At 42.3% G+C, this 25,062-nt stretch overlaps 1 protein-coding gene across 9 annotated transcripts in view; it reads left to right on the top strand.

Annotated features, from left to right (window-relative positions):
* Positions 1 to 25,062, top strand: part of fbrsl1 (fibrosin-like 1) — a 380,812-nt gene that overhangs the window by 93,642 nt on the left and 262,108 nt on the right. For all 9 annotated transcript variants that reach the window (XM_080433944.1, XM_080433942.1, XM_080433947.1 and 6 more), the window contains exon 2: positions 5,961 to 6,206. In XM_080433944.1, coding sequence (XP_080290070.1) covers positions 5,961 to 6,206 — 246 coding nt within the window. The remainder of the gene's footprint in view (positions 1 to 5,960; positions 6,207 to 25,062) is intronic.

Genomic DNA, 25,062 nt, shown 5'->3' with positions numbered 1-25,062 from the left:
AGGAGCCCTCCGCATCTAATGCTGCATGTCAGCAATATCAAACACACCTTTAATTAACTTAGAACATATGCTTCCATTTACCCTGCTCTCTCCCTCTCTCTCGCAAAGCATATAATCAGAGGGCTATTGGCTGCGAAAGGGAAAAGGAGCGCAATTGTGTGCCAAGAAGCCTAATCATTCTGTGAGCAAGAGAAAGCGCACTTTTCTACAGTGATCAATGTCACATAATTGGCTAGCACAAGGATTAAATGAACCAAATCCCCTTCCTTTCTCTTTTGGCTAATAGATCTGGTGTGTTTTTCCTGTTCATTTGACTTTGCCTCCGTTTAGGGGCCTAATCCTTTGTGAATGTGATCTCGTTTCTGGGATGTATTTATGTATGGGTGTTTGGTGTGAGGGCAAGGCAGAGGAGCAGGGAATCCGAGTCAATACTAATCCATTGCAGGTTCAAGCTGGCCACTTGTCCACACAGCCCACACAAAGGAAGTAGGACCCCCCCCCACCCACCCGCCACCTTTTATCTCCTCTTAATTTATTCCCCTTTTTAATACTTTCAGTTGTTTACCGTTCAGCTGCACATTTTATACAGCCAGCATGTATAGTGAACACTGCATTGTGTTCTGTGTGGCTTTATTCACAAACTGTAAGTTACTATCAATACCTACAGATTGGACAGGGAGGCCACACAGTTATTAGACTCATGTCTTAATAATACCATAGGCCCAATTTATTAATTCCTCTTAATCTCTTTTCTGTGTCCTGCTGGTATCTATTCCAGTAGTGTCCAACTGGTCAACCCAACATTTGTGTTGACCATGTCAGGATCCAATATGACTCCAATATCCTCCTCTTTCTCTGAAATACAGCAAATTAAAACAATATATTTTGCATAGATCACTGGGTTTAGTATACATTCACTGTGCAAATATTTATACTTCTTTGCAGATTTATATTGTGGCTGAAGAAGGCACACTATTGGCCACTTGGGTGTGCATTTCAGAATTCTCTTCTAATAATGATTCCATACTTCAGGCTGTCAGTATTTTTAATTGATCCCACTGCTTACACTGGATTTGTTTACATATATTAATAAGGATGAACTAGGAGGAGTCCTGCTGCATGTTAATTAAATTACCCCATCAACTGCCAGTCTCCAAATTGATGAATATTCATGCCAGTCATATGAAGGTTCTAAGCACCTTTAGGGTGAAGCAGAGAAGAGTGGACATCCCATTCATAAAGGTGCCAGGTTCAATTCCCTGTAATTGCTATCCAGTATCCTGTCACAATGCCCTTGAGCAAGACACTGAATCCCTACTCATTTGTGTTGAAGTTATCACAGACAAGTGATCTCTGCTAAATGCCTAAAATGTAAATGCAGAAGTGGTGAGGGGGCGGGCAGCTGGTTGTACTTTTGATTGATTTTGTTGTCAGGATTGTGGTTGCTTTGTTCCTCTCCCTGTGCTTCGATGGTGGCTCAGTGAGGTAATTAATAGCATGACAAGTACCCCTTCTAGCACTATCAGGCCCCTTGTGACAATTTCCATGTATCACTGGGCAGAGAGCACCACTAGTCCTGCCCACTAGTCTTTCAAGCCAGCCGATCTCTTCCACAATCTTGGAATGCTCCAGAGACAGGCTGTAATTCAACATCAATAACAAGCTAAGGGTCGCACTCAGAATAAGCTGTCTACATTTTCATAAACAAAGAACAATTAATACATTCACATTGACAATAAATGTAAATGCCAATGTCATGTGAATGTATTAATTGTTCTTTGTTTATTACTATTGATATTTGTTGAGATTTAAGTCAATTAGTATGCCTATCAGCTAATTGCCTGTAGACATCTCTCAAGTGTGGGTGTCTTCACCACGTCGAAGTGATCAGCAACAATGATTGTCACCTGAACGTTGTCACCTCTCCTCCTTAAAGGGATAGTTCACCCCAAAAAATATTTTTTTTCTATCGATTAGTCACCCTGTGGAGACTTGAATTCATGGATATTTTTTTGTTTTTGTGACCATTGGACCGGTTGGCAGCGGTTCCGGTATGAGACACCAAGGAGACTCTTTGTGTCTCCTACTGGAGCCGCTGCTGGTCATCAAATTATTGGCTTAGGAATGCGACAAAAACAAAAAAAATACATGAAATCAAGTCTCCATGGGGCGACTAATCGATAGAAAAAAAGTTATTTTGGGGGTGAACTATCTCTTTAAAAGGAAGCAAACACTTCAAAATCCACACACTGATGAAGGCTGGATAGCCAAAACGTTATAAAAAGATGATATACTGCTTGTTCTTCGGTTGTTTATGAGGACAATGCACCAGAAGAAGAGGTCTTCAACCCATGCAAATTTGAGCTGTCATTTTCCCCCGAAAAGTTCTGACTGGAAGATAATTGACTAATCACGACACAGTATTCACACAAATCTATTTCTAAAAATCTTATTTTAGATATTATAGATAAGATATATACATATATTTTCTTCACGTTTTATTGAATTTTCATTTTGGCTATATTTATTGTCAATTAATACATTCACATTGACAATAAATGTAAATGCCAATGTCATGTGAATGTATTAATTGTTCTTTGTTTATTACTATTGATATTTGTTGAGATTTAAGTCAATTAGTATGCCTATCAGCTAATTGCCTGTAGACATCTCTCAGGTGTGGGTGTCTTCACCACGTTGAAGTGATCAGCAACAATGATTGTCACCTGAACGTTGTCACCTCTCCTCCTTAAAGGGATAGTTCACCCCAAAAAATATTTTTTTTCTATCGATTAGTCACCCCGTGGAGACTTGATTTCATGTATTTTTTTTGTTTTTGTCGCATTCCTAAGCCAATAATTTGATGACCAGCGGACCGGTTGGCAGCGGTTCCGGTATGAGACACCAAGGAGACTCTTTGTGTCTCCTACTGGAGCCGCTGCTGGTCATCAAATTATTGGCTTAGGAATGCGACAAAAACCCAAAAAATCCATGAAATCAAGTCTCGATGGGGCGACTAATCGATAGAAAATTTTTGGGGGTGAACTATCCCTTTAAAAGGAAGAAAACACTTCAAAATCCACACACTGATGAAGGCTGGATAGCCAAAACGTTAAAAATGATGTTCTGCTTGTTCTTCGGTTGTTTATGAGGACAATGCACCAGAAGAAGAGGTCTTCAACCCATGCAAATTTGAGCTGTCATTTTCCCCCGAAAAGTTCTGACTGGAAGATAATTGACCAATCACGACACAGTATTCACACAAATCTATTTCTAAATATCTTATTTTAGATATTATAGATAAGATATATACATATATTTTCTTCACGTTTAATTGAATTTTCATTTTGGCTCAGCAGCTAGGGCTAGGCTTTGACTAATACGTTTTCCTGTAGAAGTGCTTTAAGCGACTGCACATGGGGGATATAGGTGGGGAAATGTCTGGATATCTGTCTTATCTGTCTTATTTACTACTCATTTTCAGAGCTTATGAATTTCAGACAGGTAGACGGAAGCATTTGGAAATTGCAGGAGCCAACGTGTCTGTCTTGAGAAACTACTATAATCCTGAAAGACTCTTCTAACCTTTCAGTAAATAAATAAATAAATCCCAGCTGCCTTCGGCTGGTGCAGAAAACAGCTTTTGAAACAAGTAAAGATTCTACTCGACTTTTTACCGTCAGGTTAGAAGGACATGTTTTTAAAATGAACAACCTGCTGGTTGTCTGCTGTTTTGCTTTGGATTAAATCAGACAAAATGGCATGGGTTACTGAGATCCTTGACTCAAATATCAATGCAAAAATATTAAAGTTCTTCTCTGTAACATTCATTTTAGTAGTCTTGTTGGCTACACCTCTCGTAGCACAAAAACAAGTTGTCAGAAACGTGTGTCGGCCTGTCGGGGGCAGAGCCTTGTGAATACAAATAGTGTAAAAAAAAACATTTATGTGCATGGTTATTGTGAAAGATATAATTGTGAAAGAAATATATCAACATCTTTCACCGGTAGATATTAATATAATATCATGTAAATGATTACATGAGTGGCACATTCTGGGGCCAGGTTAGCTCGGTATGCTTTGGTCATGATGATAATGATGAGCACAGAGACGAGGCTAAACCACACTGTGAGTGGAACAAATCATTATTTATTTCTCCCCAAGGTAAACACATTTACTCAGATAGGGGTATCAGTATTATTGTTAGCTAGTCATATGCAAACCCCCTACAATAGAGCCAATTAGTTGATTATTCAGATGGCAGTGCGCTGTGGGCCCAGCGCTGGCAGTGAACAGATGTTTGAATGGAGAACTAACAGCCGTGGGCCGTGCCCTCTGCACGGCTCTGAGCTGCGTGTGTGTCACGCACCCTTCAGACTCGCTGTGATCTCTGTTGACTTTGTTTGCCAACAGCATGTCACAAACTCAACAGAAGAGCAAACAATGGGCAGCTGGAAACAAATGGATAAAAGTTAATTGCTACACAGACAATCAGAGTGAAAGAGGCAGGTAGATATTATAGACAGACCGTAGACACATGAATCCACAGATAGCCTAGGGGTTCTGATACAGCATCAAAAGTAGAACATAAAAACAAACATCTGAAGTGCATCTTTGAACTCCCAACATTACCAGCATTTATTACTTGTATCAAGTAATAAAGTAACCCCCTTTCATGCTAGCTTTTAGACAGCCAATGTTTCCAGCGATTAATGGGGCCGGCTAACCCTGAAAAGTCAGTGTTAACCCTGCTCCAGAGCAAGCCCAGGGCTAAACTCTGTTCAAGCCCACTTCAAAATATTGTTGTGTGAATAATCCCTGAGCCATGGGCCAAAATCTCTCTTAGCCCAGGGCTAAGAAGGCACTAAGCCATGGGCTAAGTGCAGTGTCAAAGCCGTGGAGTCTTTTTTTGCCTTACTAAGCAATGCTGGGTCGGAAAAATAACCTGCCCAATAAAGTACTTGTACCAGGGCAGTTACAAATGATGTTTGAATTCCAATAAATAAACAGCAGTTACACACTACTTCTCTCTGAAGCGTGAACGGAATGATTAGTGTAAGGGGGAAATTGCTCCGTCATACTGTATAAAAGTATATAGTGAGTGCATTTTCTCCAGCGTGTGTTAAAGCGGCAGTTCACATCATAAGCTCATTATATTGCAGTCATAAAGGGATTATGGGCTCCAGTATGGCATTGTTCTGCTGCTGTTGGAACTAAAGAGGACTTGAGAGAGAGAGAGGATTCACTGTGTGTCTCCGTGGTGCTGGAAACACTGGAAGTGTTTGCTTTGCTCTGTATAAGCCGACAGCAGACAGGCCAGGGGTTGCACTACTTTCACTGTTTACCAACATCCGTAACTGTACACAGTAAAATTCTGTGGAATGGACCGTAAGGGTCTATTTGGTTCCATTTGTACACTATGAGTTACAAATTAATTATTATGATTAATGAACACTGAGGGTTTCGTGTAACAACCCCTCCACACAACACAACAAAACAGACAACTCCGTTTTATTCTGTCTGTGTCTGTGTCTTTCTCTTTCACACACTTTCTCACACTTTCTCTAATTTATCACCATATTTCTTATATGAATGAACAGTTTAATCGGATCTTCAATGAATAAGATAAACCATTCTAATTAGGTCTGGAACAATAACCGCATTACCGCAATAATCATTACAGCAATTCCTTTGTGTGTGCATATGGTGTGTGATATGAAATTTGAGCTTACCATGAACTCTGTAATGCTTTTTTTTGTTGTTATCATCATTGGCTTTCTTCCACCCCATATTCATGTTATGGGCTTGTGGTGTGGTTAACCTCCCAACCGCCGGGGCACGTTGCTTTTTCACCGCGGTAATAAATAGTCCAAACTGTCACAGCCCTAATTCTAATCAGATCACCCTTTTTCTTCTCTTTTTCCCCGCCCCATCTCCCCTTTCTCTCTGTCATTCCTCAGAAGAAGATGGGAGTGGTGAAGACGCAGGAGAAGAAGGAGCGGTGGAAGGAGAAGAAGGCGGCAAAGCGACAGAGGGAGAAGGAGGAGGAGGAGGGGGAGAAGCTTCAGGAGGTGGGAGAGGAGGAGAACGTGATGCCGGTTGTCATGGACCCCCTGGAGAACAGGTTCCTGAAAAACGCCCAGTGCGACCAGGAGAGGATCAATGAGAGGCTGCTGAAGAAGACCTACTCCAAGAAAAACAAAATGGTCAGTGGCCAAAAGGCCTGCTTTGTGTTTTTAAAGGCGTGTTTATTCTGTGTCGTACGACAAAATCGATGCTTCAAAATACACTTTTTTATTTTTCATGGTACGGCGCAGTCAATCAAGGAAGTCTTAAAGTTGGCTGTTGTGGCCCCTGGGAGATACAGGAAGCTATATTGTGGCTGATTTGTTTTGCACATCATGTGTAATCGTGTGGCTTTGTCTGGGGTCGGTGGCTATGGTGTGGGAGGGTTTTATTATGGTCTGGTGTCAGGACAGTGTTGAATTTGCAGAGCTCTCTGACATCTGGTGTGGATTTTATTACATTCAGCAGTGGCATTTTTCAATAGTGTCAGCCATTGATTGACAATTATAATTTTCTGTGTCAGGCTCTTGCATTTCTTTCTTGACAGTGCTATTAGTGGTTAGTTGTATTAGATTACTTGCTAAAAAAAAAGGAATAGCAACACTGTGTAGAAGGAGCTGAATATGTGATGGAATTGTCTATCTATCAGATCAGAAGTTTAAGTAACATTCAGTTGCAGGATGTGAGATATCAAATATCATATGAGGGGTGAGGGGGCATGTTGAATGGCTGCTGCTATGCTATGGTGCAGTACACTGAGTCAAGTCCTTAATTTATCAATTTGTAACCGTGAGGGTTATGTTATGTAAATTCTGAGAGTTAAAGTAACACAGAAGATATGACTACACTCTCTGCCACGACTAACCTATTCCACCTGAATGTCCCATTACTGCACCACCATACCAAACAACCCCAAACAGCAGTGCTGCTGGTTCCATTCACCATGGCTACAGCCAGTATTTTACTCTGTGTTATATGTTATCTCCCTCCTTCTCTACAGACCACTGCCAATATCCTCAGCCTGAAGCACACTGCAGAACAGGAGTCTATTGTGTCTGTTAGAGAGAGTTAGAGAGAGAGAGAGAGAGAGAGGGAGAGAGGGAGAGAGAGAGAGAGATCCATGTACAGTATTAACAGTTGGTTTTAAATGGGCGGATGTTTTTACTGCTCCCGTCCTGAGGCCAAGATCCTCTCAGTGCAATAGATGAGAAGTGTGTTTGTGTGTGAGTTAGTCAGGAAGCCAAGTAAATAATGAGGATATGTTGCCTGGAGCTCTACTGATCCGCTGTCCAAAACAGAGATAAGATTTCCTAAGGAAGTCAGCATGGCTGAAAACGAGGCTGGCCTTCATGTGTAATTTTTGCAAAGCATTCACTTTGCAGGCATTTATGTGCTGCTTGTATCCACCTGCAGGATGTGCATTGCAGTGTTGGGCACTGCAGCGTTGCCAAGTTCGCTTATTATAGGAGACTTTGGGCTTGTTTTTCTGTAAAGTCGCTTGTAAATATTGGTCGTTGCCGGTTGCGGTTTTGTGGGCTTGTTTCCAAAGTGTAATTGCTTTGGGCTTGCTTCCTGATGTTGTTCAAATCAGTGGTTCTCAAACATTTTCATGTCAAGGACCCCCCAAATGTATTTGTCCGTGGACCCCCCATCTAAAAATATTTTGTGCCGTGGACCCCCATACAAGATTTGTGTAGTTAGAATATTAAAAAAATATTCCAAATATTTGACTTTTCTTTCCAAGATAAAAAAAAAATAGATCTACAAGCTCACAATGGGTCACAACAACGCAATGTGAGCTTGTAGATCTGATGTTGATGCTATATTAACACATTTTGCTGGGGACCCCCTGTGTGTGTGTGTGATCATGCGGCATAGTTGCTTCTTTGGGGCTTGTTTTCGTAGAACTGGTCGCTTGTATCTCTCACAAAATCTGGCAACACTGTTACAGACACTTTAGGGTGGCCATGGCAGAATGTGTAGAGAGCCCGCCGCGGAAGCAGAAGGTCCCAGGTTTGATTCCCGGCTCCGGCAATGTGTCGAGGTGTCTCTGAGCCAGACACTTAACCCCTAACTGTGACCCTAGAGTACTTTCAGATCAACACCGTGCCCAGTGACCAATCATTATTCTAACAACCATCCGTAGTGTTAAAAGGTACATTCACTAGGTTTACTAAGCTCTAATGTTCCCCCCTTCTTGAAATGAAAACGCATGTATACGTGCATGCGCAGGCATGAACATGCGGTTCATTTGGGTCCAGTTGGTTTTGTACAATTAAGCAGCTGAAAATGTTATCATCCCGAAATGGTTCTACTACTACTGCTACTGCTGCTACTGCTGCTTTCCACTGTGTTAAAGTTCATCATTATTGTGCTGTCAGCCTGTCATGGGGTATGATAGGTTATCCATTTCAGTTCTTAAAGTTTACAATTATTGATGTAACATTAGTTTACAGGGACATTGCGCCATTTGCTCAATTTAAACACTAGTATTTTCAGAAAAAGAAAGAAAAAAGAAAGTTCCAGCGTTGGTTCCATCCTTAGAATGATCATAATGATGATACTAGGGAATGTTGAATGCAAAATAGGTTGGTTGGTCTCTTCATTGTCATCTGTACATGTGGGTATATACATGTAATTGTGAGGTAAACGTACAGGACAGTAAGACAGGAAAGTAAGTGCTTTATTCTGGCCCTGTAAGCTCTTATAGAGTCACCATTCCATTGTTTGGTATGTTCTTCAAAGTAGTCTTGGTATAGCTTGAAGAAAGGAGGTAAGGAGGCAGTGTGCTCATTAAAAATAAAAAACATCCCCTATTCAAAGACTTGCACAAGAAGACTTTGAACACATTTTTTGCCTCGTAGCCTTAATAAGTTGCAAAATATCTATTTGTTCGGTTTGTAGAGGTCTTGGTAAATTTAATAAAAGTAGTGCCCTGTGGCTGTGTCAAGAAATACTGCTACCTGGCTAGCAATTCATATGTATTTCCGAGCAGATGAAAAAGGCACTTATTTTTTAAATGTTCTATGCAATTCAATCTTACAGGCTTATTTTCTGTGAGTTCATGTATTTCTGCCCTAAGGATGATTGGTTGGTCACCACTTTGGTCCCAACAAATATATCTAGAAAACTACTGGATGCGGTAGATTGCCATGAAATCTGTTGTGCACTTTCATGAACCCCATAAGATGGCCCCTATTGATTTCAACAACTCCCTGGCCTTTCCGCACCACCATTAGGCTAAAATTTCCAGTTTCACACATTACTACCAACCAAGATACAGATCTTGAAAACTACTGGCTGGATTATTATGGATTTTGTTCTGTGTAGCGCCATGCTTCCCAGATGATGGGTGACCCAATGGCCTTTCCTCTACTCTAGTGCCGTCCTTAGGCCAAATTTTCCAATTGCGCACACCATCTCCAAATTGAATTGATAGATGAAACTTATTGCATAATGCACTGAACGAGGCTAAACCTTACTGATTTTGGTGACCCAAAAGCTTTTCTAATAGTGCCACCCTTGAGCCTAAATTTCTACTTGCACACAAGTGATCTACAAATCGAATGGGCAGATTGCTATGAAACTTGATGAGCTCGTTCATGCTCCCTGGAAGATGGACCCTATTTGAGTGACCCCCCTTGGCTATCCTCTAGTCTAGTGCCACCCTCAGGCCAAAATAGCATTGTTCCATTTGCCTGTTGAGAGTGAAGGCTTCTCCAGTTCCTTGTTGCTGTGCTTAAAAATGACCAGCACTCAATGTCATCTGTCTCCATTTATTTGTCTCCCTGTCTGTAGGTACTACCTACCCATCACCATCTTTCTATTTCTCTTTTTCTGTCATAGTGTCCTCTACCAGGACCTTCTACCGCTATCCGTGCTCTCTCCCTTGTCTATCCCGTCCTCTGTTTCTCCTTCTCTGTCCAGACCCTTGTCACACACTGCCTTTAAGCATCTCTTCCAGTTGAAGTCCAGTGCGTGTGAAGCACTGCCTGGTTCCAGATGGGCTGGGGGTTTGACGAGTGGCCCTCTCGTCTCTCCTCTGGTTTTATCTGCCAGTAAAAATGTCCTCGGCAGCAGCAGAGAGACTCTATCACATATCACAGGGTTGTCTATCATTCACACTGTGCTCTCAAGATAGTTTCCTGTGCTGTAACATACGCACGCACGTGCGCGCGCACACACACACACACACACACACACACACACACACACACGCACACACACGTTTTTCATTTTTTCCCCACATGTGTATTTATCTTATCTTTAGACCTTACTGTATCTACAGGGCAGCAATACACACACAGTAACATACACACATGCAGACATACATAAACATAACACACACACACACACACACACACACACACACACACACACACACACACACACACACACACACACACACACACACACACACACACACACACACACGCGCGCTTACAACATGTACTGCATTCATGCAACATACTCAAACACAAACACATACACACGTGGATGTACGTATGCATGCTCATAGTAATTGTGGTGGGAGGGCCATACAAAGGAGCCATCTGGCCGTTAAAGCAGCTTTTTATGTATGCATGTGCGGATTCCCTCCACCCTTTGATAGCACATAAAATGCTCAGTCTGATTAAAGGCCTGTGAGAGCCGCTGTCATATTGAGCTGTGTTGTGGGGACTTGAAATGCCAGCTCTTTTTAATGTCAGTTGGTTGGTTTTTGGTTTGCTTTTTGCTTTTTTGACAAGCAATGCACTCAACAGCCTTCCCAACCTTCTGACATAGGTCAAATTGTTTTTTACGGAACGTTATTTATTTGACATGACCTCTGTAGACTTTTACGGGCTCCTCCGCTCAAGTGGGCAGAGAAGTGCACTTAGATGGAAGTTTTCCCCAGTGGACAAACTACCCTTAAGGCATTTTGTCCTTGTTCCCTGCTCTGGCTTTGCTCGCCCCTTTTCTCCCTCTGTCTCTCCCAACCTCTCATTATTTTCGGGCGGCAGTGCCAGTGGATCAGGAGGTAGAGTTTATGTGAGCCGAAAGTTCATTTCCCGGCTCCTTCTGGTTTCGTGTCGAAGTGTCCTTGAGCAAGACACTGACTTAACCCCTAACAGCTCCCATGAGCTGGTTGGTGCCTTGCATGGTTAACTCAGTGTACGAATGAGTGAATGTAAAGCACATTGTAACTTTGGAGCACTTAGTTTGGGTAAAGGCATTTACCCTCCATCTCTGTGTCTGTGTCAGTCTCTCTTAGTGCGTTCACATGGGCAGATACAAAGATACACTCTACCATTCATTTTCAATGGAAGCCAGTGACAGGAAGATACAAAGCAACATCCGACGTTTGTAGCTGCTACAAAAGATACAAAGATACAAAGCTACATATTCAAGTTGAGCTGCGTTCAACTTCCAGATATAAAGATACAAAACTACAACTGTAGCTCCAATGACGCAGCGCTTGATGACGTCAACGACCGCGTTGAGCAACACAGATACAAAGCGACAGAGTGACAAATATGCTGTGTATTTTTGTATCTGCCTGTGTGAACACAGCTGCACACTGTGCCTTTCTCCGTCTTACATTGCAATGTCTCTCTCTATTTCTCTCATTCGCCTCTCTCTCTGCATCTTTTCTCCTCTCTCTCCCCCTCAGTCCCAGCTGCCCCTGGTGTACATGTCTAACAGTGTGACGGTGAGGTGATGTGATGTGCAGGGCTCCCTGGGGGTGTGTGCTGAGAGAGATCTGTCGTGGCCACGGAGAGGAGCAATGTGTTGGGGTGGTAGAGTGTCTCTCACCCAGGGGGGTGTGCAGGGGGGTCACTGACTAGATCCAATTACAACCCCTGCCATGACCCTAGGAGGGGGGGCCTTGAGAGCATGTGTGTATGTGTTTACAATAATGTGTGTGTGTATGTGTGTGCACACTGAGCTGTCAGTAGGCCTGTCACAATTATTATGACATAATTGCAGAATCACAATTATTTGAGATAATCGCCATAATCGTTTCCATGTTGAGAAATGTTCATACATTTCCGAAATTTTATAAAAATATGGAAATAGCAGATCTAAGACATTGTAGATGTGCTATTTCCACAATTCTTTAACACAGTTTGAGTATTAAGATTATTAAATACTAGTCCATACCCGAGGATATGCACACTCAAAGTATTTGCTGACTTTGGCTTATGCACTGTGTACATATATAGCATTTGTATTGCTGAACATCCCTTAACAAAGTAGTAGTAACAACTATTGGCACCGTTCAGGTGAATGTATGGGCATCAGTTATGTACAGTATGGGCATAATGTCCGTGTACAACTTCAGATCATTTGCTCAACCCACAGAGGAGAAAAACCTGGGCAGACAGACAGAGGAATTATAGGAGGATTACACATTATTATTATTAGTATTATTGGCCGCATTATTTATTATTTATTTATTATTAGTTATTTGTCATTATCTGCCCTGTGCAATTTTTTTAATTTACTGTATGTGTTCCTAATCGTGAAGTAAAATGTCATGATCGTGACATCCCTAGCTGTCAGCAGGAGGCCTTCTTCTATCTCTCTCTCCTCACTCACATTGCTGTCGCAGCCGTTTCTCCAGCAGCAGTCACACATGTTGTCCCTTTGGGTCTCCTGGCCTCCAGAAAATCACTCCTGTCCTATGTATTTTGTTTGCATTTGATATTTGATCTTGGACATTACATTGACTGGAGTGCGTATTAGTAAGTGGAAAGATACACAATGAGTTTGAAGCACTTTAGGAATTGGCTCAAGTGGGTTTCAGTCAGAGGCCTCCTCTGGGAATGTGTAGGTCCAGAGACATTTGTGTCGTATACACAGTAAAATCACATTACATTAACACTGTGCAACCGCTATGCCAAGCAGCCATTGCATCAGTTACATTTGCTTCTCCAAAGATGACATTTACAAAATATAAGATAGCAGAGAGCAGAGACAGTAAGAATCCAGGACCTTTAGCGAGTGCTAACGTAGCCTTGACCTTCAGTGTGCATCCAGTAGGGTCATGAATAATACAGTTTGCTGACTCGGATTAAACAAGGAGCACTGAAAGGACACGCGCACAGATACAGATATAAGCATAGTATGCTAACAGGCACCTGCACATACACTACTGTGTGTGTGTGTGTGTGTGTGTGTGTGTGTGTGTGTGTGTGTGTGTGTGTGTGTGTGTGTGTGTGGGGGTGTGTGTGTGTGTGTGTGTCACTCACTCACCCTCTCTCTCTCTCACACAGAAACCTCAGACAGAAACCTCTTATCTCTCCATATTTTAACTTGTTATGTTTTTTGGGAAATGAATGCCCTACTTCATCATACTACACTACAGTGTCACACAAAAGTAGCAAACCGATGTACAACATCAATATTTTGAGCTTGTAGATCTTCTATTTTTTTATTTGAATCCTGAAAAGAAACAGTTTTGGACATGGTTTCCACCCGACAGCAACGATGTACAACATGACCCTAGCATGCACAACTCTAGCCCTAGAATGGCTGTGATATTTACATACATTTCGGTCCTATCCCTGCCCGGTCAGCAGACTTTAAATTGGTCGCGCTGCTTGTGTACTCACCCAATAATTAATTGCTGCGACTTGGAGTCAGATATTGTCCTCTAGTTTCATATCCAGTTGAAAGTTCTGGCAGAACACGTGTGTTTAGTAAAATATTTCCACTTTTCCACAACTTGCACACGGACAACATTCTCTGTCAGCGACAGGCCCGAAATGACTGCTGGACTGAACATATGAAAACTTCCTTTGGGAAGCACATACGTATGGGGCACACAATTGACAGGTGTGATTAATTATCCCACACCAATCGCATCACACCTGCCAATTGTGTGCCCCATACATTTGTGCTTCCCAAACATAGACTGTTCCCAAAGGAAGTTTCGGGTCCGGCTTCGTCACTGACAGAGAATGATGTCTGTGTGCAACTCGTGGAAAAGTGGAGATATTTGACTAAATACACGTTTTCTGCCAGAACTTTCAAACTAGAGGACAATATCTGACTCCAAGTCGCAGTAATTAATTATTGGGTGAGTACACACGCAGCGCGACCAATTTAAACCCGGCCGAGATCAGTCTGCTAACCGGGCGGGGATAGGACCGATCTAAGGCTGTGTATTTGGAATACATGAAATGTATGTAAGATCACAGCCATTCTAGGGCTAGCACAACACATCCTCCTGAGCCCCTATCGCTGTTTTGTGGTTTGTTATTTGACAAACCACAAAGTTACTGCCCTCTAGTTTGAGGGCAGTAACTTTAATCTTTATCAGCAGCACAACTGATCTCAGGTTTGAGTGCTGACACTAAACAACTAAAGGTGGGCCTAATGAAAATGAACAACCCACCACAAGAACACTTGCATTTATTGCATTTTATATCACTATTTTATTATCAGTCTGTGCGCCCTTATCCACTCTACAGTATATGCTTCCCCAAATAAAGGGTACGAGGGACTTAAAATTGTTTGTTTGGCAGTTTAGATAATGGCTGTCATCAGTCAAACTTGCACATTGTCAGTTGAATATTGCTTACACCCACATCAGAAACACCACATCCTCCGTGACAGTTTGAGCTCACAATGCTTGGGAAGTTCTGCGTTGATGGGTGATTTAATTAGCGCCTGCATGAAACTCAGAGAAAACACTGTGCTGGGTAATTGTTGGCTGAGTGTGCCAGTTTACTGCTCTCAAACTAGAGGACTCTCTGTACATAAGCTGTACTTGCTATGCAGTCATACATATTATCGCTGCCGGGCGTCCAAAACCAGAAATGGAAATAGAGCCTGTGATCCAATGGATCCAACTTAGTTATTATTTAGATACAAGCTCTTGTTAATACTTTTCATTGGTTAAATATCTATAAAACCCACAGACAGACCTAGGTGTCCCTATTTTGGGCATGTAGGTGAAAATCTTCAAAAGATTGTAAAATTCATTGTACTACATACTTGATTGTATTTATATGTATTACTAGACTGTACATAATACACTCATTCAGAGATCCAGGGCCAGCAGCTCAGTATTTATCTGTATTTGTATTATTATTTATCTTGCTTTGTACCTGTTACCTCATCTGTGTTTCATTCTCACTGCTGTTGCTGCAATGACACCTGAATTTCCCTCCGGGGATCAATACAATTGTATCTCATTTTATCTTATCTAATTTTATTCACTGCTACAGTAGCTGTTCAGAAATACGTAATCCCCGCGGGAGCAGCAAGCAAACAGAGCAAGTGCCGGAAAATGAGTTTATTTGATGAGCTCATTTGTCTGCTAATGTAGGACTGAGGATATGAAAATGTTAGTATTTACTGGGGTTTGAACTCAAATTGCACATACCGTAAGTGCAGAATAGGCTTTATATCAGTATTATGACCTGTGTCAATATGTCTCCCCTTGTCCACTGTGCAGTCAAATAATGCAAAATATGCCTAAGAAATATTCTTAAAAATGTCACCAACTGCTATCTTTGACCTCCTGTCTTTGTCAGGAATGTTGTACTCTCTTGTTTTCACTCTCTCTCTCTCTTTCCTCTCTCTCCTATCTCTCTTCTCCCAGCCCCATTATCCTCCAACTCCCCAAGGATACAGTGGCAGCCTCCTAACAGCATAGAGAAGGAGAAAGAGAGGGAGACGAGAGGAGAAAGTGAAGGAGAGAGAGGGGGAGGGAGGGAGAGAGGAAGAGTAAAAGGCGGGGAGAGTATGGAATGGCAGAGAGGCAGGATTCAGAGGGAAAGGTTCTGAAAATCATTTCTTTTCACCGAGCGACATCGTGGTGCGACAAAGTATAAATTAAGCTTTAGCCAGACGGAGACAGGGAAACACTGACAAAAACTGAGGCTTACCGGGAGAGAATGGAAAGAGAGCGGGAGAGAGAGAATAATACAGTAGAGAAAGCCAGACACCCATGTGCACCCACTGTGCTCATCCAGGTGAATATTGCATGGGAGGCTGCTCCGTGATTAATGTCAGGCTGAAGAAGGTGGCTGGCTAGGCCATCACAGGTCCGTCCACACACGCACACGCACGCACACACACACACACACACACACACACACACACACACACACACACACACACACACACACACACACACACACACACACACACACACACACACACACACACACACACACACACACACACACCTACCACCTTCCCCATCACCTTTAACAAGCCGTTGTCATTGAGATACAACAGAGCCAGTTCAGAGCAAAGCACTCTGGGGACAATTAAAACAGGGAACATTAAATTAGCAGAGCTCTGGGGTCGTGATGATGTGTGTGTGAGTCAGGCCTGCACTGTCTGGGGAGTGGACCAGACTGCACAGCACAGGACAGATTACTGCTCCTGGACGCACCCTGTGTTGTGGACAGAGCTGCTTGTTTATAATGAGGATGACCTAGGAAGTGAGGCTAACTCTATACGTCAGTTGGAAGTAATTCTGGATAAGAGCATCAAGGGTAAAAGTAAATGACTGAGGTTCGCAGAGAGGGTCGTGGTCTGGAGTACACAGTAACACACCAAAAAACACAGTAAAAGATTGTGTCTAATTGAACTCTGACAGTGTACAGATGTAAAGCCTCGTTTCCACTATGCTGTGTGATGTCCGTAATTCCGTTTAATGTGCGCAATATTCCCTCTAGTGTTCAATGCAAGGAAATGCATTTTGTTTTGCAGATGTACTGAAATGATCATTTTCTATTTGCAGTTGAGTACCCTGAAAAGCCCTCTATGAATAGAATGTTATTATTAACACAGTCAAGCAACAGAATTGAATGAAATTACGTCTTCTGCTGTTTCCTGACATACAGTACGATGCATACAGTATCTCCGAAATCCATTGTAAAAGTTCAAAATGTTCTCCATGTACTCAAGGCAAAATCCATACAAAATCCATACATGAAAAAGGAGGAGTTTCGCAAACACATAGATCACAGAGCTTCCCGTAGGAATGAATTGACTAAACGGAATTACTGACATCACACAGAACTTAGTGGAAACAAGGCGTTAAAGGTCCATTCGTTTACATTTGAGGATCTGAGGAACACTGAGGATTTTGCTGTGTACAGTACATATTATATGTATAGTATTGCTTCTGTGTTGCTGGACAGAGCCTACTGTACAAACTTTTTTTTAAATATAGTTTATGAGGCATTATTTTTTGCTTCTTGGACACAGTGCATTAAAAAGAAAGGAAGGAACTGGCGAGGAGAGGAGATGGTGGAGGGAAATTGGTCATAAACCAGTTTCAAAGCCATGATTTTGAAACTAGAGCTGTGGATTGTCACACTGCCTTGTAAAGGCTAAAGACACACTCTACTTTTAGTGTGTTTAAGGGCATGGGTCAGGATAAGGGTTTAGATTTCGAATCATTAAAATACTATACCTGTGCCAAATAATAATCTTCTATCTATTAATTCATGAAACCTGTGTGTGTCTGTGTGCCCCTGGCATGCGTGTACACATCGATTCCCTGACTGATAATATTAATTGAAAACGTTGTTTGTTATAAACCACATAAACCCTAGCATCCCTATTTCTGTGTTTGTCATTTGTCATAGGCTAACCTTCAGTGAAAATAGGCAAACATTTGGCGGAAATAGCTTGTCGTGAGCTTGTAAATAATGATATGCTATTTTTGGCTTAGAGAATGGTGAATAGGTAAAAAAGGAGGAGACCAAGTATAGAGCCCTGGGGGACCCTGGTCAAGAGCTTAAGAGGTTAAGATCATAAGTCGTGTTGTAATTATATACTTAATTATAATAGATATTGAAGTATAAAGTGGCTCAGACAGTGTTTCATCACACGTACAAATATTGGTATTGAATTGAATATAAATCATTATAAAACTGAGTCAGAGTATTCAAGTTTCCTCACAGTAAATACATAAATATAATGTGGCTAAAGCGACTGAGCAAAACCAAGACACGCAGCCATTTAAGTGTTTAAGAGATTGACTTAGAAGTAATTTTCTCTGCTGAGCTGTATAACTGCACTTCGGCTTTGTGGGGCAGCGTTTGTTTAATTCAGTCATCACGATATTAAGTCGTAGCTGTAACTTTCACCTCTTCACGTCTGTAGACGTATCATTTTGTGACAATTTGAGGAAGTGTTTTTTGTTTGTAGGACTACTGTGGATTAAATTTAACCAAGTTTGAGGTAGTGAATAAAGTGAAGTTATTAACCAGAAAAAGATCCACTGGTAGCATTGATCGGTATGTGTATTTCAGTGTTGTACATGGGGGCAGTAAAACCAAGCAGGTTTCCTTTTCTTGTTCACCAAATACTGCTCTATAACTCAGGACTGAATGGATTTCATCCCTCTTAGTAAATGTATAAATAGCGGCAATAGTGATGGCATAGGGGTTACAGTAAGACAGAATGTTTCACGTTTAAACACTCAAGTTTCAAAGTTTATTTAATATAAGAGTAAAAGTTTGTATTAAACAAGCTTTGCTTCGGAGCTGAGGTGGGACCTGCACCTACTCAAGCTGTGTGTTTACTTCAAATAGGGGTTAAGACACTCGTGAAAGACACACTTTCATGCTCCTCTGAGTTAAAGTCAAACCAGAGATTTGTCTACCTGTACGCTGTCTCCATCTCAGCTTCCTTGTTGTATTAATCCATTAAGACCGGAAAGGCATCTGTATCATTTTAGATTGAGCAGATCTACAATGTCAGGTCTACAAGCCCAATGTCAGATCTACAAGCTCATATCACGGCACTCTGTGCCGCGCTATGAGCTTATTTTGAATAGCCAAAGAAATAAAAAATGACACAGATGTTTTCCCGGTCTTAACCCATTAAGACCTGAGGCGATTCTTAAAAAAATGTTTTCTAAATCCTAACAAGATCCTTTCAAGATTTTTCAAAAATAGTAGATCTACAAGCTCATAGGTGCCGCGCTATGAGCTTGTAGATATGCTATTTTTGAATAGCCAAAGAAATCTAAAGTGACACAGATGCGTTCCAGGTCTTAATGGGTTAATGGATTAAAGGTAGAATAGTTGCCCATTTTCCTTCCAAGGGAGGAAGGGAAAAAAAATATTTTGAAAGCATTTGTGATTAGTTTTTTTGACCCGAGGTGAGTTTACTTGTTGCCAATTTCTCAGCACATTACTTCAGTGCCTTTCCTGGCTGTAAACAGTTTAGTTTTGTGTGTAATTTACAGAAGAACGATCTCCTAGGCCACATTGTATTCCAACTCTATGTCTAGAGGAAAATCTGTCGCTATAGAAACAGATATATATGGCCCCAGGTAGGTGTTTAACTGGAGCAACCAACAGGGAGAGGGGTATTTCATTACACTTCATGCTTTATGATTTACTGTATCTCTACAGTTTATATTACAGCAGCATTCAGGGGCCAGTTCAGCAAACTGTGCTGAAGGTATATGCTCAGGTGTGTTGGGCCGTATTCCCCTGAAAAACTCTTCACAGAGCAGCAAGGTCTGACAAGGCCGTTAAAGTACAGTTTATTTATGAGTCGTGGGTCATTTATGAGTCATTTTAACAAAGTAGTTTAGTGCTTTATGAGGAACAATGGAGGTACTGTGTGTTTGAAAATGAGAGCCCTAATAGCAGGTAGACTACACAATTCTCCCTGGGATTTAATGTCTTCTTAGCCTTCATTTTCTGTACATATCCCATAAAATCCTGGTTCTAGGGTCAAATCACATCACAGCACATGTCTGTGTTGCAGTGGTTTGGTGTGATACCAGCAGTCAGAGTGGTGACAAAATCAAACCTGTTTGTTTTTCTCATCAGTCCTAAGGGCGGGCTCATATCCTCCAGAGTCAAAATGCAATGTGCTCTCAATTTTGTCTGAAGAACAGAACTATTGTCTGCAACCCAAATATTGTCCGCGACCCAAGAAATGTGGTCTCTCTCTCTCTCTTTACAAACGAGGGCACTCGCTGCAATAAGTTGCCCTGCGGTCTATTTTCTTTTTTTACTTTTGCGGTTCTCCTCGTATTATTTCCGTGTGCATCACATTGATCGTCTACCAAAATGAGGGACCTCACAGTACTGTCATGGCTCAATATGAGATGTTGGAATCGTGATGAAAAGTCATGAGGGAATCCTGAAATGAGTCACCCCCTGAGAGTCGCCTAGAGTTACCCTTTTGGACAGAAAGAGCAGAAACTGCAGCCCTTAAATTTGAAATGCTCTTTGACTAAAAGTCATATAATGTGTACTACTGTAGGCACAATAACATCAGGTACATGCAGCTGTATGGCTTTGTTTTGTCTTTTCCCATGTGTGAGCTTACATGCATCACTCACATCTACATGTAATTTCTAACTCAAAATGTTAAGATTGAGACTAGAGCTTTGTGATGTGTGTGTGTGCGCGTGTGTGTGTGCGCGCATGCGTGCGTGTGTGTGTGTGTGTGATGACGGAGGGCTTGGTGTCTTTTTGAACTCCAGATGGTCTAACCCCAGACATATTGCTGTATCTGTACCACACACCTAGAGCTGTGGGTTTATGGTCTTAATTGCCATGATAATTCTCACATGCCATGTTATTGTTTACATCTCACTGAGTGCTGTGGAGGCACACGTGTGACGTCCTCCACTCTACTGTGGCAGGATTATAGACAGAGGCTGCAGATGTTCAATAAACTGAACAAGCTGGTATGCCACGGTTGGAGTTACAGTGGACAGTCTGTGGTTGCGGATGGGAAGATGAGGAGGAGGTAGCTGGACACTATCCTGGTGAACCCCTCTCATCCCCTCTATGATGAGTGGGGATGAAGAATGTCAGAATCTAAGTAACTATTTTTATGCATTTATTTAGTATTGTAATTATTATTATCCCCCCCATTTTGTCTTTATTATCTATCATGGCTTTGCTCTTGATCCTACTCTTACCTGTACCTATCCTGCGTTTCACTCTTACCACTTTTACTGGTATGACACCTGAATTTCCCCACGGGGATCAATAAAGATTGATCTTATCTTATATGCACATGCAACCTGTAGTTCGCAAGTGTCAAAACCCGCTGTAAACACACACACACACACACACACACACACACACACACACACACACACACACACACACACACACACACACACACACACACACACAGTCTCTCGCTCTCTCATCTCTCAGTGGAGGCACTGGTACTCAGGAAGTGAACATTTTGGTGTCGTCTTTGACCTCAAAAACCTCCACCGAACACGGAACACTGTGGCTCCTCACTCACTCTCTGCTACTTTGGGAAAACAAAGAACAGAAGTGTCATGGAAACCAGGTCACACTACCTGGGTTCTCACATTCTGCCGCCTTTCATCTACCGGGGCAAACGGAAGACGATGAAGGGCTGGGGAAGAACATATTGAACCCGTACTGGTTTCCTTTTTGTACACTCTCTGAGTCAAATTAACACAGGATTTTACAGTGTACTGTACACCGTAGACCTTTTAACTGATGTGTGTATCCAGTGCATCCATGAAAGCACGCAAACCATCTTGGCCTCTTGAAATTGTGCCGACCCTGGGGGGGGTCGGCGCATGCGGGTTAAGCGAGAGGTGGAGCTATGGCGTCATCGGTTCAGGAAAGATGCGTCTGAGGTGTACACACGGAGACGCAAGTTATTTACTCTGGGACCCGGTTTCAAAAATGAGCGTATTCGCGGACCCAAAACGCTGGCTCCGTGTGGACGAAACGTCTAAACGATTAAAAACTTTTGCGGATACACCTAAAAACTTCTCCATGTAGACGTGGCCTAAATCTTATCTTATCTTGCCCCAAGCAAGAAGACAGCAGTAGCAGTAGTTTTTCTTTTTTCATTTTTTCCTGTGATTTTTTTCTTTTTTCCAGGCATCATGTTTCTATGTGTTCCTGTTGGTCTGGCAGCCTCTCACTTTGAAAGTGCAGAGTTACACAGTGCACTCTACGAACACAGAGTGCTGTTGGCACGAGAGATAGAAGTGGGTGGGAAGTGGCTGAGCTTGTCTGAAAAGAGAAACCCTTCCCTCTAGTTCTGAGAGGCTCTTTTGTCAGACGCCCATCTGTTTTGACAGGCCTGTTAAGAGCTAAGACAATAGAGAAGACAAGAGACCAGAAGAGGTTGCACTCAACATCCTGATGCAAGCGCCAAGTGGGTTGGTTGAGGTATACAGTGGTATTGTTCTCTGCTATCGTTTGCCAGTGTTTCATTCTCTCTCTCTCTCTCTCTCTCTCTCTCTCTCTCTCTCTCTCTCTGTTCTGTGATGTATCAATTTGTTTTGAGTTAATTTGCACCTTAATTAGCGCCTGGCTAATGGGATTCTTTTTAGTCACAGTTTAAATTGAAGAATGTGTGTTCTGATGTGTAGTTAGTTCAACTGTGTGTCTGTGCGTGTGCTTGTGCATGTGCGTGCATGTGTGTGAATTTATATGTGGGAATGTATGTGCTTTCTACAGTACATGGTTTCATGTAAATACATTCTTTATTTTTTTCTATATATTCTACATGTAGCCTACCTCAGTAACACATATTTAGGTTTTACTTGCTGTATTCATCACTACTAGTAGTAGTACTTTGCCTGTATTATAGGTTTATCTTGTTTTGTTTTGTTTATTATCTACAGTATGTTAGACATTACTTTGTAGCACAGTGTGGGGGAGTCTGCATTTCACTGCACATACACGTATGAGTATGTGAAAAGTGTTTGAATCTTGAATGTGTTACTGTACTTTGTATACAAATGCATGTGTACAAAATAACACATGTATCCATTATCCATGTACAATCATAGTGCAATTTCTTGCCCGGATATGCACACTTGTGTGTCATCCAGTAAGTCAGTTTGGGCCCCTGTGGAGGTGTCTGTGTATGTTGGTCTTCCAAATTAGAAATGTAGCTCAAATCTGACCTGTTCTGTATTTTGAAGGGACATAGTAAGTTATTAATGCTTTTGTGTCATCAGGACTGGACTAGTGCGGTATCATGTTGTGAGGTTGTAGATGTAGATGAGTTATTTTTCGTGGAATGTTTGTCCATTATGACCAGAAAAGGGACGCTAAGGTTTATGTGGTTAACTGAGACTAAATAAGAACACATTACACAAGTGCTTGCCTCTCTTGACTGGTACCCAGTATATTTTTTCATTTCGTTTTGAAAGTCCTTATAATATACATTTAGAGCCTTTCATGGTCAGGCTCCTCACTATACATGTCTCTGGACTATAATTAGTGTACTTAACACTGAAGGCCACCAAACCAATGAGTTGGCTCATTGTTGCCCCTGTTATGGAAGGAACAGTTTTCCTCTTAAATTGAAGGTATCTGATTAACTCGAGACTTGTTATGCTTTCTCTTGCCTGTCACTGTACCCGATGCTGGCTTTTGTTTATCATTGTAAAGTATTTATGTTTTGTTTTATTGTAATGTTCTCCAGCTTTTAGTTTTATCTCAGTTTTATTTTCTAAATACTATGGCTTTCAGAGTCTCTCTTGTTTTGCTGTTAGCTGTGTGTGCAGTTTTTAAGCAAAAAAAGAAAAGAAAAAAGGGGGGGGGGAGTTGGTTATGTATTACACTCACAGTTGCTGCCCCATTGCTTCCATTTAAGAGCCTCCCTCTGCCAATTTAGACCATAAGAGTCATCAATAAATTCATGGGATCTGCCCGAGTCCCTGGGACCCCATGACTTAATTGCCACTGTGACACGGAGGCTGACAAAGTTGTACGTTATCTCAGACAGATTAGGCAGGATTAGTGGTGTTACTGAAACAGATGTGATCTTTTGAGCCAGCCACTTGCTTTTCCTTTTACCTCGTGTAGCCCACCGCTGTGCTTGCCGTGGTTTTTACTGTGGTGCAACACTGACCCCTGCTGCATGAGAGAGTTACCGCAGCCTCAGCGTAGCACAGGAGATGGAACGGGGTGGATTATCCAGTGTATTAACCCTTAACCAAGTGGAGTGAACATCACCATGTCCATTGGGGGTCACTGTTCCCATTTGATAAAACATGGAAGTGGGGCCTCGTTCCTCTTCCTTCCTTCCTCCCCTCTCCTCTCCTTCTCTTTCAGCCTCACGCCCACACCCTTCTTTCCTGTCCCTCCGCCCCTTCTCCTCTCCTCGCCTCCCTCTGCCTCTCCCTCTGCCATCTTGCATCTCTGATGTAACGCTTGTCGGGGTTTGCTGTGTTGAGCCCAGACAGCAGGTGCCATCATTGTTGTTTCCTGCAGCGCCTTGTAATGGATGCTTAATGTGGCAGTGAAATTTTTGCCATGAAAACAACATTGTCTGGGAGATAATGAAATGCCTCCAGAATGACACTGGCATGTGTGGGCTTGTGCTGCGGCAGCAGTGGTTGATATTAGCTCATTAAGCTGTGGAGCAGCATCGCCGTTCAAGGTCAAACGCATCCGTGTCTTTGACAATACTTCTCTCATCAAGCACATGTCCCCATAATTAGAATAACTCCAACTTGCTCTGAGATGATGATGATGAATTGGGCTGTTTTTGTTATTGTTGTTTTTGTCTATGCGCTGAATTTAGAATGGGTTGTAGAATGTGCCGTGTTGAAAGGCTGTGTGATTTAGCTGGGGCATTATGAGGTGAGCAGCATGTGTTCATTGCCTTCTCTTTTAAAAGCCCATTCACATGGTAGTGGTAGTAATTGAGGCGAGGGGCTGTAATTGTGTTTTCATGTAGTATAGATCCTGTCATTAGACCCCCCCCCCCCCCCCCCGCACCCCCCCCTTCCCGCCCTCCGGCCCCACAAGGCAGTTATACGATGACAAGCTGACAAGGAAGGATGGGCTGCAGGGGCCAACGAGAGAGAATGAAGGCCATTTCAGAGAAGACGATCATGGGAAGGGCGTGGGGGGGGGGGGCAGGGGCAGCATCCCACGTCCATAAAAGCCACGGTGACTTCCTTTACGGCGGTCCCCAGGGCTCAGCAATGCAGCTGGAGCGGAGCGTGTATGCAAAATGATGGGTGAGAAAAGTGCATCGTTTTGA

This window comes from Gymnoscopelus braueri (assembly GCF_963280865.1).
Source record: "Gymnoscopelus braueri genome assembly, chromosome: 7".
NCBI lineage: Eukaryota > Metazoa > Chordata > Actinopteri > Myctophiformes > Myctophidae > Gymnoscopelus > Gymnoscopelus braueri.
The sequence above is the reverse complement of the archived record's forward strand: the minus strand, read 5'-3'. Positions and strand labels throughout refer to the sequence as shown.